A 13,855-nucleotide genomic window follows, 5' to 3' on the forward strand; every position below is an offset into this window, starting at 1 on the left:
TGCACAATGAGCATGATTTCTGCCACACATGTTTTGGGATGTATTATTACAGGAAATAATTGGGATACTTAGGACAGCCAACATTTTATATGTAAATGTACTAGCACCAGTGACGTACCGTGGCCTAGGCCTCTTAGGTGATCAAGCTCCTCGGGGTCCCGCTGCTCAATGGGACGGGTACATTGATCTCCGCACAGCCTTTATAGACTACATTAGAAATGGGCTATGTGTCTTCAAGACACGGAGCACTGGGATATGATGTCATATCCCGACCCTCTGTGTCTTAAAGGCACAGTGCAACTTCTAATGCAGGAAAGGCTGGGGGGGGCGCTGTCCTAGGACAGGCCTGGGTAGCATGTATGGTAAATGCATCTCTGACCAGCACAGCCAAGTTTGGGCCATCACTCAGTTTGCATGCTGAGGATTCTCGATCTGGGTTTTAGGGAAAGTTATTGATGGCTGTCTTGCCAGGTTGTCGTTAGAAGGAACCAATTCGCCAACTGGGCATGACCAGGAGGCCAGGTAATGGTGAAATCCAGGTAGCTCCCAGGTATGGACATGACCCTGCTGAAAATCCTCCCTGCTGATACTGCATGAGCTCTGCTTGGCACCGAATACATTAACAGAGGTTTGAAACAGTATATCATTTAAAATATAAACACAATTTACGTTCCGGCTATGACATGGAGTATACCGGTAATATCCGATATTTGCAAAATGTGGTTATACAATAAAAATATCCATAACGCTGCTTTTAGTAAAATTGCAAATAACAGGGGCATAGAGGATATTATTACCAGCATTGATCAAACAGAAAACCTTTGGAAGTGTAGCGCTATAAAACTAATATTATTCTATTATGACATCTTCCGGAACACTGACTTCATAACAGGTATCATTCATTCGCCGGGTCCGCGCATTGAAAAATCGCATATAACTTAAGGCGGTAGACTAGTAGAATTTATAATAGAATTTTTATTGTACATAGAAAGGATATATGTTTCTTGATTTTTGCAAAAGTACAGTGTTTGCTATAATGTCGATAGACTATGTAAAGTTAAGGACTTTTATAGCACTGCCATCTACCGGCAGAGGGAACCGTCAACAGACTACGATGTGAGGGGCAAGGGGGATTATGAATGAAAGTCTAACAGAGCCACAACGGTACAGAGGCACAGAGATCCTAATTTGATTTAATGTGAGATTTGGCATTAATGCACGTTCGCGCATAACTGCCTTTCAGCTGCAGATCAGAACAATTGTACGTGCCCGTCGTCATGTCTCGGTATCGTGCAATTAGGCTTCGTTTTCTCAGACACCCAGTGGAAAAATGGGTCAGATGCAGCTACTTAAAGATATATATTTATATTAAACGATAGATATTGTATATCGCTACGGTGCGTTATAAAAGAATGCGTAAGAACACACACACACACACATATATATATTATATTTTATTTTTTTTTGCAGGAGGAATATTTCTGCTTGAACTTGAATTAATATAGTGTATTATAGGCAATATATATATATATATATATATATATATATATATTTGTTTTCTTCAGTAAGCTAGGTAATCACTAATAACTGTTTTATTTATAATATCCAAAATAAATGACATTAGTTCATGTAGTGATGTATTAATGGCTTTACACCAAATAATCTGCATTATATATATGCAGAAAGAAAAGTTTTAACTTTGGTAGGCTGGCAAGGCTTATCCAGAGAAGGATTACTGATGGGTAGTGGCTGAAGAGACTGGGAGTTGGGCCCTTGATTACTTGGGGCTCCCCCCTGCTGGAAGCTCAGATTTATTTTCTGTGATCATGTAGGGGCCACATGTGCGATATGTGATAGTGTTTGATCGTGATATTATTATATTCAGGGCCAGACTAGCGATGGCGGGGCACCTGGCACTTTAAGGCTGTTGGCCAACTCATGGCGTCAGTTCTTCTGAGGGATGAATAATCACGGCTGCTCGTTATGTTTTATGCTCACATATCCAGCCGGCGTGTACACACTACTGCACCTCACCTGCCGCTCCAGCGAGTATGGGGAACACCGTCAGCCAATGGCCAGTCCGGGCCTGATTATATTGTAAATCCCAGAGACTAAATTGCATTTGTTGGCAAGAAATTTAAGGGAATAAAGAAAATCCCTTGCAGTTCGGCTTGATAAAACCAGAAGTCTAGAGCAGAGCCCGATTCACTAACCCTTCTAGAGGTAAAATGGGATCCCTCATTGTGGCCTTTCCAGCATTTTCCCCGCTTATAAAATAGTTGGGGGTGGAAAAAAGGGGCAAACACATATGGGGGGATTCCGTAGAATATCATGAAAATTTAAAGAGACCATGTAGCTACTGTATACATTTAAGTGCATATGATGGCCGGAGTTTCCCTTAAAAGGGGGAGGAATAATCATACAGACTTTGAAATCAAGTACTTAAAATGGCTGCTCCCACGGTATGCCCAAAAGGCAAGTTTTAATACATATTCACATTTTTTATTTTAATCTCTATGGAATGTATAGGATTAACAAATGTAGGGTTTGTGGAAAGTAGCCACGATACGCAAATAATACCCCAAATGCCCCTCTCAGGTATACCTGATGTACATCAAAAGTGCACTTTTAATCGTAAAGAAAGCCCAAGGAGTGTAGAAGACCGGTGATGGACGTTATTAAATACCTACCCTAGACCCTATAGATAAGACGCCACTTCCTCAAACCATAGAATAACAGAGCACATCGATACTCTTATATATTATTTACGTGTCCGCATTTATTTAATCACTGACTATAATTACATTTTATCGTAGAAAAATAAAATAATGTATTTACAGCGGAAATCCCCCTGGGCGTAGGTTTTCATCACTATACAGGTGTTAAAAAAACTACGGCAATTAGCAGTGTTTTTGCACACAAGCAATGTTCTTGATGTTAAGTAATATATGAGCGTACACTTATACCCGATAAAAAATGTTATCCAGCTGAAGTGTTTACCGAGCATTATGAAACCCAACGAGAGCCGGTTATAGGTTGTGGGGAAAAAAATGGAAAATGTTTTTTATTACTGAAATAACACAAATTATACAAAATAATGGTCCTTTTCCGGCGTATATTGTACACGCTGAATGCCGAGCCGATTTGATCGTTTTGAGAAAAATTACGCTAGGCCGGTGTTTAAGTGTTTGCTTAAGTCTGATGCGTGCCGCTCGAGAGACGCTTGCTCTAAAACGTGGCTGGAAAAGCTTCAAGGTTTGCATTGAAATAAAAAGAAGACGTTAGTTTCCCAATAAATTGAAGGCGACTTTTAAACACTGCAAATACCCTTTAAAAAAAGCCTCTCAGTCTGATTGTCTGCGGTTAGTGGCAAATTTAACCTGGGGGGGAGGGGTGCAATTCCTTCCAGGGGTCCCAGTAATGAAGCAAGCCAAGAACGCCTAATGTGAGCTGTTTAATATGGTCTAAAACCCATTAGCAGAAAGGGAATGCATAAATGGAACACAGAAAAGATCCAGTCAATGAGTAAATTTCTTTAAAGCCCATATTACGATTGGCATCCTAGTGGCTATGTGTGGAAGTGCAAGTAAAATACACAATAAAGCGTCAATCCCGGCAGGCCAGGGGGGCAATTGTCCCCTTGCCACCATGCTGCATTTAACAGTAACACAATGTCCTTACTGTACTATGGCTATTACTCTAAGAGCAAGAGCGAGTGGCGCAAAGCCCCGTCTGCGCCCTAATCCGTCAAAGCACTCCTACTTATATCTGTCCCTCCAAAAATTGCTCGTCCTATTCCAGGGTCATCCTCTTTCCATTCAAGTCTACTCGTCTTTTCCTGGTCCATGAGATCTTGGGGCATTGTCTTGTAGGTTAGAAGCCTTCTTCAAAATTTAGAAGGGTAGGAGATTAAGGAAGACTATACAGTATATATATATATATATATATATACCTGCCAACTTTTTATGGGCTAAGAAGGATAATGTGCTGGATTTACATAATTTAATATAAGAACATATCTCCTGGTGTATCTTTAGAGGTTAATAGGACTTTTAAGGCTGTAGAACCCTGTGATACCCTCATACCGCAAACATTCTGAGCTCCTAGAAACAATAGACATTAGGGGAAGGAAAAGAGAGAGAGGGGGCCAAAAGAGAGACTGTCCCTGCTACAGAGAGAAAGTTGGGAGATAATATTAATATTTCCAGATGTGGTAATCAGCAACGATGCTGCGTTAGTATCTAACCAATTGCTCCAGAAAGAACTCTTGATTTACTATACTTTTTGACCGCTTCTTTCCTTTTTTTTTTGCTGGATGATGATGTCATATGCCATGTGACAAATGCAATAAATCTGAAGTAGTGTCTCGGTTCTGGTTCATACAGTGTGGGTTAGTGTTAGGAACCTGTTTTCCCCAGGGCTTCATTTCTTAGAAACTAAGCCAACGCGTTCCTAAAAATAATAATTCACTTCTGTGCTACTTTACCGGAGACATTTTAGATACTTTAGGAATCTCATTATGCCAACGCTAAGATGACCTCTTTTTATGTTGTATTCGTAAATGAGAAACATAATTGTTAACATATTTGACCAGCGTGGGTGTTCTGTCTCCAACTAAAACATGTGAGTGGCTTTCTCAATTGTGACGTACAGTAGAGGTTCTGGGCACATGTGATAAAATGCCGTAAAATAAGAATTCTTAAACAATTAGACATGTTAATAGACTCCCCCCCCCCACTGGAGAGATTTAAATATTTCCAACTCTGCAAGTTCCTCCGATCTATTCCCCAGCTGACACCAACTGACCAGTAACCTTACATGATTTGAGGATCTATGCCTAGCAGATATCCTCCCTAATCATGGCGTAGCCCTCCTCTATAAACTCCTGGTGAAGGCTTTCCACCCACAGTTTTGTTGGGAGCCTTGGAGACATCCCTCACTCCAATACAGCTGGGAAAAATCTTTTGCCCTACACACCAGTGATCCATAAGCAATAGAACCCAAGCAATGTCCTACAAACTAATGGCTCACTGGTATAGAACACCCTCCGTGGCGTCTCGATACCACCCAGACATGTTAAACACCTGCTGGAGATGTGGTCATCTGCCAAGCTTTCCTGCTCCATATATGGTGACAAAGCCCCAAATTTAAGACTTCTGGAAGCAAATCCACTGTACATCACCCAGCATCACCGATAAACCCACTCCCTTCTCTCCAGTATTTTTTCTTCTCCGTCACAATACTTTAGGTATTCCCCAATATAAACAGTCAATGGTCCGACACCTACTGTCAGCTGCCAAGGCTCTTGTCCCCTACATTGGGATGAGCCTCTTTTAGGGAATGGCTCCTCGGAGTGAAGCAACTCCGTGGAGGGGCTGCAGGAGAAGTATCAACGGACTTGGTTTCATTGGCTTGGCTTTATAGCTGGCCCACAGATCCGTTTACTTTTGTGGTAGGTGAAGTGGTGTTCCAACGCAATTACCAATCCTTTTTCCTGTTATCTTTCAGATATGGTACGTATACAATCTATAGGTTTTATATTAGAATGCATTAACTAAATAAATACTGCCGCCATCCAGCCTCACAACCTTTTGCAGCCGAGACGTTGATGAAAGTAGGTAGAAAAAAAGTTGGAACATGCCTTTAAGTTTGTGGGGTCTGTGCGAAACGAGGAATGAGTGCGGCACGAGTGAGCCTGAACCGCTCGGCCCCCCAAAAATGTCGACTATGCATTATGCACAAATGTAAGTAATACAGAGGCTGTCTGACTATATTCTTGCACAGTATTTTTAGCAATGTGGATTTTTATTGGATAGTACATGTTGGGACATGTTGCATTCGTAGAGGACCAAGGAATCTCCCTCTCTTCTAGAAGTCCTTGGGTAGATGGTCTCGCAGGGCGTAGCGATATGCCTCTCGGAGTTTGATTTACCAAATCTCTCCGACGCTCTGCGGATGTTTGCTACACCAACAGACATTAAAATGTTATCATCGCGTTACATAATGTGATATATTTTAGGTTTATCTTTTGAACCGCCGTGCATTATGCTTCCATTGTTGCCATATTTCCACTCCTCTAACAAACATAAACAGATGAATCAACTTGAAAACCGTAGAACTCGCATCAGCATATGGAGGCCGTCCAGCTTTCCCATTTTGAGAATATTTTACATTTTATGATGACATTATAAAGAATAAAGTCAAAGCGGTATTCACTCGACATCATGTTTACCATGTTCTTGCTACAGTGGATTTAGAAAAATGTATACTTGGAAATGATTCCCCTCCCCCTCCCCGCATATTTATACGCAGCTACACAAAGCAAGGACAAATCAAAATTATAATAAACACATGACATTATTTAAAATAAGATTTTTTTTACTTATGTTACAAGGGTTATTGTTCAAGGATTCTGTTCTATAGCTGGCATACGCCATTAGTCTGAGTTTTCCAGATACTTTATCTTAACCATGGTGTCCAAGACCTGAGGATGACTCTTGTCCACCAGTGCTCCCAGTAATGAATAGAATGACCGCTCTGGCATTCTAAACCCCATAACATTTTACTGCATGACATCAGTGGAAGGCATTCTCTAGTGATTGGAGTTAGAAAATGAGAATTCCGTCTCATATAACTCCTCCCCCAGCTGATCTACTGAACACAGGAAGCATATTTCAGTATACTTCTTGCACATGCTCAATGGAAACTTTATTTTTGGCCATATGAGCAGCAACAATAATGTTTTTCTAGCATGCATACAATCAGGACTGGACCTTTTTTATTTTTTTTTGAATTCTGGGTTTTTCTTTTCCATATTATATACTAAATTGACACGCAGAAAGAACTATTTGTCTGTGATTTCCGTATTAAATTTAAGAAATATAAATAAAATGCCAAATTGACCTTTAGATTTTTTAAGAACTTTTCTGAGATATTTTTTCTAATATATTTACATCATGCGTTGCCAAATTTTATCTCCAAAGCGGGTTCTGCAGTATTATTTCTGTTACGTGAGTGTCAGCCAATCAATTCTTCCTGTGCGTTTAAATTTTTTTTTTTTAAAAAAAATTAAAATAGATTGTCTGTTTTTTTGTATGTAAGGCACTCTACATGTGTGTTTAAAAAAATTAAAATCCATGATCATCTAATTTATTTTTTGCAAGGTACTTTCCACATCTATTCAGAAAACTAGAAAAAAAAACAACAGAAAATCCCAAATCATCTAAATTATACTCCTATAACCCAATACTGTTAAAAAGGAATGCGCGTGAATACAAAATTTTCCATTATGCATTCCGTACAATAGATCTGAAAATATCGAAACTTCAGAGGGTGTAATTTTCTGACTTTTCGACAAGATCAAAGAGGAGAATAAAACCTTGAAGAGCAAAATTGTTATCGCACGTGCATTCCGTGTCAGATAGTGAGGGATTTCAGAAGGTACGTCATTGATGTCTTTTCAATTAGTCTTGTAGTTTTAGAAAGCGCACGGCCTTCTTTAATGGATTACAGAGTAGCTTTTATTTATGTCTAAAAAAAAAAAAACTCTTTCGATGTCTGGATTTCTTCAAAGAATTATAGCCGAGTCATTAGCGTTTTTTCGCGCATTCTGCAGAACGCGGACTCTCTACGAACATCTTTTTCCCTTGCTTATCCGTTACTTTCAATACTGTAATAATAGATGTTGTTGATGTTAGTCCGGGCTGACTACGCGCTCTCTAAAGCCCCGCTCTTTGTCTGAAACAATGCTCGGCGATGTATCGATCCGCCGAGGGAAATCATATAGGAGCAAATTAAAGATCGGCTATACGTTCTGATTGCTCCGGGCTGCGAATGTTAAGTCCCCAGCGCCTCGAGGTTGGCAATAAAATTCTGGGGGTTTCTCGTTCTTATATTTTGTTAACCCCTTAATGACAAAGCCCGTACATGTACGGACTCAAAATGCATTGTTTTCAATGGGTTTAGGGACCGCCCGTTGTCTTAAAAAGACTGTAGCACTTGAAGACATGTATATATGATGATGATCTAGTATATTGTTTGTAAAAAGAAAAACACCCCTGTGTTTTCAGGCTGGCGTCATACCTCCCAGCTGTCTGATTTACAATGGGAAACAGTCCCGGTTTTCATGTTGCTGTACACTGGGAACTATAAAACCAGTGGAGGTCTGGACTGTTTTTCTTAGCCCAGACCACCACGCCGCGTTCCGCACCTCCCCGCCTCTTGCCATACCTCCCGACATTTTGGGGGATTCGGACACAGAGGAGGGAACAGGGACACTTGGGAGGTATACATCTGTACCATTAATCTGTATGATTTTAGTAAACTGGGGGGGAATAAACGCATGACACATCACATTTCTGCCAGACCCTTGGGTTTATTATTATTATTATTATTTTTATTTTCTCTGTTGGAATTCTCTTCCTCTGCCACTGCCGGCTTCTGTTTTATTTATACTCCTTCTGATAAATTTCATGGCAATATGAACCAAGACATGAAAAATCACATTAATTTCAGCCTAACGTTGGATTTAGAGTCCTGATATGCAAACATAACACATTTTTCGATTTGAATACTAGCGTGATTTCCAGTAGCATTAAATGCAGTTCTACAAATCTTCTGGGTGAGATCTCAGAGCCGCCAACCTCCCACTAATCTGACATTTATTTACCATAAACGCATCCTACCTTCCGTTAACTCTTAGCGGGTTTTTTGTTTTTTTTACTGTTATTATGATTTCATTTACAAGCCCGGGAGCTTTCTAAAGCATCTGACCCTGTGAATGTCTGTAACATTAACGCTATACGTTACCTATAAACATGTAAATACATATAAAGTAAATATATACCATAAGCCGCAATGTGATAATTGCTATTGTGGGGGCAGAAGATTATCTATAATATAATATTTAATAGAACAACAATAAATGTTACGGACTATATATATATATATATATATACATACCGGTAAATACACACACACACATATATATATATATATATATATAATGTTTAATAAAGTTGAATACGTTATTTTATTCCCATAAAAGGACAACATCTGTATATCTATGATCAATATGCTTTAAGAAAAATTATGTAAGAAAAAAAAATCTTTAACCCTTTGTGGCAAAAAACCCCTGCAGAAAACACGCTTGTTCACTTTCTCCTGGAATGGAATGTGTTAAATCTCACATCTTTATATTGCATTCAAGTCCTCTCTTGTTCAGTAATGGGTGTTTTTTGTTTTTTTTGTACTTTTGACTTTACTTGGGGGGTGGTAGATATGGGGAACAGCCTCCCAGGAATCTAAGACTCAGGACTGATTGAAGTTTGAGTCTTTACAACAGGAAAAACTTCCTGTTAGATTAAATGGAGAGAACGGGGCAGTCAAAGTCCATGATTACGAGTTAGTATCTGGCTATTGCTGTGGATTAATTTGCTGAAGAGATGAACAATTATAACTTAGAAGTGTTCTTATTTTTTCCCTATATCCCTGCAGCTGGATAGCGCCACGTCTTTGATTCAGGCGGCCAAGAACCTGATGAACGCCGTAGTCCTAACGGTTAAAGCATCCTACGTCGCATCTACCAAGTACCAAAAGGTCTACGGTACGGCTGCTGTGAACTCCCCTGTCGTGTCTTGGAAGATGAAGGCTCCCGAGAAGAAACCATTAGTGAAGAGAGAAAAACCCGAGGAATATCAAACCCGAGTAAGGAGAGGCTCCCAAAAGAAGCACATCTCTCCAGTACAAGCTCTTAGCGAATTTAAAGCAATGGATTCATTCTAAAATACTAGGCTTTAATACGGTTTTGCTTTCTCTATCTCTCTTTTTTTTTAAGTCACTTTGTATGCATACCTGCCGACTTGTAGGCGTCTGGCATGTACCAAAATCTTAGCGGTGTCCATTTTCGTGCATGCTAAACTGCAATTTTATTGGGGTTGCTATACATTTGCAATCAAGCAAATACATTGACTGCTATTAAAATAGTAATCTTTTGAGCTCCAGAGTCGATAACTAATGCTTTTACTGTTTTCGTAAGGTTTTTGTCCCAAATCTACGTTGTCCATATGTACATTTTAAAGGAATCAGTAGAAAGGATAATAAAGAGAGGTGAACAAAAATATAAAATAGTACATGGTATGCTAATGAATATCCATTAAGGCATATTTGTGATGGGTCCCCTTAATATAATAATATAATAAATTAATATAATAATAATATTAATGCTTTAGGGTACGATTGAGGAGGAAAGAAAAAAAATATCACATTTTTAACTGCTTAATCCGATATTTATAGTTATCTAGGGATTATGACTTAACTTAATTGCCATTCAAGGTCCCTAAAAACAACAAAACAACTCTCTATTATCTTGCCTTTTGACCCTTCTAGTCTCCCCCCCCCCCGGCTTAAAAAATTTAAGCTTAATTAGTCGTTGGTCTCGTCTTAGATTTAGGAGCCATATGCCCGTCCCATGCATGTTTAATTCTGTTGCAGTACCACAAATCCAGGGTGGCTGTTCAACCAATCTACTGCCCTCTCAGTAAAGTTGCATTAAATCTAACATTTATCCTCGTTTCAAACAAACTAAATTAAAATAAACATTGTCATTGATAAAGTTTGAGGAAGGGAGTCTTAATGGTTATTTTTATATAATAATTAAAGTATAATTTAAGTATAATTAACTTATGGTGGGTCATGCTCGATCAATGAATTAGCAGCATCCCTTTTTTAAAGGAACAGTATACATTTTTGGATTGGGCCATACCTAACACCCCATTTTTACTGTTTTAATAATAGTTTGCCGCCCTCTGTCCCTGAAATTAATAAACATTGCCTGTAGTATAAAGCAATGTGTTAAATTACTCACTTCTGGAGCTCAAAGGACGATACATTCAGTCTCCCCCCCCCCTCCCCCAAAGCTTAAAGATCACGGCAAATGAGTAGTTAAATTGGCTACTATTAATTGGTTTTATTAAAATAATAATTATTATATTATTGTTCTTAGCCGATATTTTCTGCATGCAGGATACGTTCTGTTGGCAGGTGTGTTCGACGGCGAAGACGTTGTAACGATAGGCCATACTACAGCTTCTAATGCTTTTGAATCCGTGCAAAAATCGTTATTCGCCTAACGTGTGTGTCGGGCGACGGCCGCGAAATTCCGTTCTTACGTTCTAGTTCTAGTACGCGGCTTTTTCATAAAGAACGCAACAAAAGCCCTTTCTTCTTATTGTGTTATTATGTTCTTTATGTTCTAATGTGTTATTTAACATCTTGTATGTTAGCAATTAACCCCCCCCGCGCCAAACGATAACCTAACTAGCTAAGTTACATATGTAATGTTGGAGTGAATTGAAGAATTATGTGACTGAATTTCCCTTATTAATATTTAAACTTTTTTTTTTTTTTCGATTTGACTTGATGGTGGATCGTGTGTCGGTATGAAATTAACGAATAAATACCTAAATAAAAAAATATCATTGTGAAAGCTTAACCCTTTGAGTTTCAGGAGGCGTAAAGCATAGTGTGCTGCTCGCCCTCACTCATTGCTCTCGAATTAAAGGTCAGTAGCTTGGAATACTGCTATCTATTATGCCTTTGTATCCTGTAACTCAATAAAGTCATTAACCCTTTTTTTGTTGTAATTATTTATTTTTCTACCTACAGTTTAATTAAACATCATATTCATTAGATTATACCTCCCTTCTTCTACTAGTTGCTTTGGTTTATTCACTAAAGCTGAAGCTTGTAAGAGAGCTGGGATTTCCATTGTCTGGACTTCCACCGCAATGAGCTTCTCTTGTGGCAATAGTTAAGGTGGCTCATTACAAGGAATATAGTTATATGAGAGAGATTTCTTCACTTCGTGACCTCACTGGTGGGGCTCCCCATTACACAAGGACAATCAGGCTTTTTTTTTATAGGAGGAACTTGGCTCGGTTGACGTTTCCTAATGCATTATGAAGTTTGTGGGGTGAAAGTTATTGCAAACTTCCACAAAGTGTTTTAGTGCTGAGATTTCGCTGGGCTGTTTTGGCAATGCCCCCTTCCAAAGGTATATGTCGTACATATCATTAAAAAAAAAAAATAACAAAAAATTCTAAAATAGCATTTTAATAGAAAAAGTAGGGCCTTTCCTTAGAACGCAATTTTCCGTAAATAAAACAAAGAAAATTAAAATACAATTAAGTACAACTAAAATGATACAATATATATATGTACGCACACACATTCTCGTAGATAGATAAATAGATATTAGAACAATTATTTAATTAAGTACTTCCAGTAAAGCTGACTTTGTTTTCCACAAAGTAATTTTGAGAGATGGTTTGCCATGTTCAAAAGAACAAACATTCATAATCAGAAAGTCCTCAACTTGATTATTAATTTAATATCACACGTTCGAAAACAGCCTTATTAAAAATGGTCTAATACTAAATAAACACAAAACGTCTTTGCTTTGGCTTATTAAAAGTAAACGGTAAAATGCATAATTTATTAGAGAAGTGTACCCCTGTTGCAGTTCTCGTTATAGAATATAAATTTAATTTACGTTTCAAAAAAAAAAAAAAAATACACCACCGCAAAGAAAGAATTTTCAGGAGGTGCCCCAAAATGTAAAAAAAAAGATATCCCATTGCTCTCCTTGTCAACCCTCACCGGCCGGTATCCAAGCAGAGTATCACTGGGAAATGCAACTTGGTTACTTACCTGCTTCCTTGCAGGTATAAATTTGCATGAATCACCATGTTTTGAGTGTTTTTCTGCTTTATGGTTGGGTCCGGTGATGACGTCTTGCCGTGCCATTGTCACAGTCAGGCCCGGACTGGCCATTTGGGACACCACCGGGCGAATGCCCCATATGAATGTTGATCTGCCGCTCCAGCTCGGCCGCACACTACGAAAGCATAAACTGTAATGTGCAGCTATGCATATCCAGCCTTTGGCTGCACTTATGTTACCAGGCCGCCGCCGGCCTTAAAGTGCCGGCGCTGCCCAGTCATCGCCAGTTTGGCCCTGGTCACTATCATCATCTACTTCAAGAACTTCAAGTGTGTTGTTTTAGTAATAAGGACAAAAATAAAATATTTAGGAATAAAACAGACACGATTATAATTTGCTACCAAACTTGGCCAATCATTCCCCTTTTTTTTCTTGGGTTTATTCAACACAATTTTATTTTGGTCACATCAAGGAGACATGGACCTTTACACCTTCCAGGATTAGCTGGTGTAATTGCATCTCTTCTCCTCTCTGAAACCATCACCCTTTGGCTTTCTTTTAATAATATACCTCAACGAGTAATTAATATGTCCCTTGATTACTGCTATACAAGAGCTCCATCCTGTGCTTATGCAATCAATGCTTAATCAGATAAACAGTACAGTATCTGTTTTTTCTATATCTATTGAGCTAAATTTTCTTAATTGCTAACGTTGCCTTTTGACCATAGGATAATACGTCTCTGAGCTCCTTTTTTGGGGTTCCATGGCCATCAACAGCAGGGAGAAACCTACTCCATCAACACTTATCTTCAAGCTTATTCCACACTCCTGTCTTCTGCTGCTTACTAAATTAAAAGGAAAAAGAGATAAATAAAATTAAACAAAAACGTTATAAGTACAAAAAAAAAACAGCCCAAAAACAGCCTCTAGGTGAGACACATGATTATCATCTGCCATCTTAGTCTGGGTTCCATCAGTTCTAGAAAAAGTCAGCCTCTAGCCACCATCTTGGTTTCCTGAAGATGACATCATGGAGCTGGTTAAGTCTTTTCACCTACCGACGGTTTGGTCTGCATTTGTGTTCCTACAAATATGATTAATATAATAATGGTCAAGATAACAAAATTCCCCAA

At 38.8% G+C, this 13,855-nt stretch overlaps 1 protein-coding gene across 2 annotated transcripts in view; it reads left to right on the top strand.

Annotated features, from left to right (window-relative positions):
• The window catches only part of CTNNA2 (catenin alpha 2), a 609,640-nt gene extending 599,451 nt beyond the window's left edge, over positions 1-10,189 (top strand). For both annotated transcript variants that reach the window (XM_053458129.1, XM_053458130.1), the window contains one exon: positions 9,496-10,189. In XM_053458129.1, coding sequence (XP_053314104.1) covers positions 9,496-9,783 — 288 coding nt within the window. In that variant the 3' untranslated portion in view covers positions 9,784-10,189. The remainder of the gene's footprint in view (positions 1-9,495) is intronic.
• The last annotated feature ends 3,666 nt before the right edge of the window (positions 10,190-13,855 follow it).

This window comes from Spea bombifrons, chromosome 1 (assembly GCF_027358695.1).
Source record: "Spea bombifrons isolate aSpeBom1 chromosome 1, aSpeBom1.2.pri, whole genome shotgun sequence".
Lineage (NCBI taxonomy): Eukaryota > Metazoa > Chordata > Amphibia > Anura > Pelobatidae > Spea > Spea bombifrons.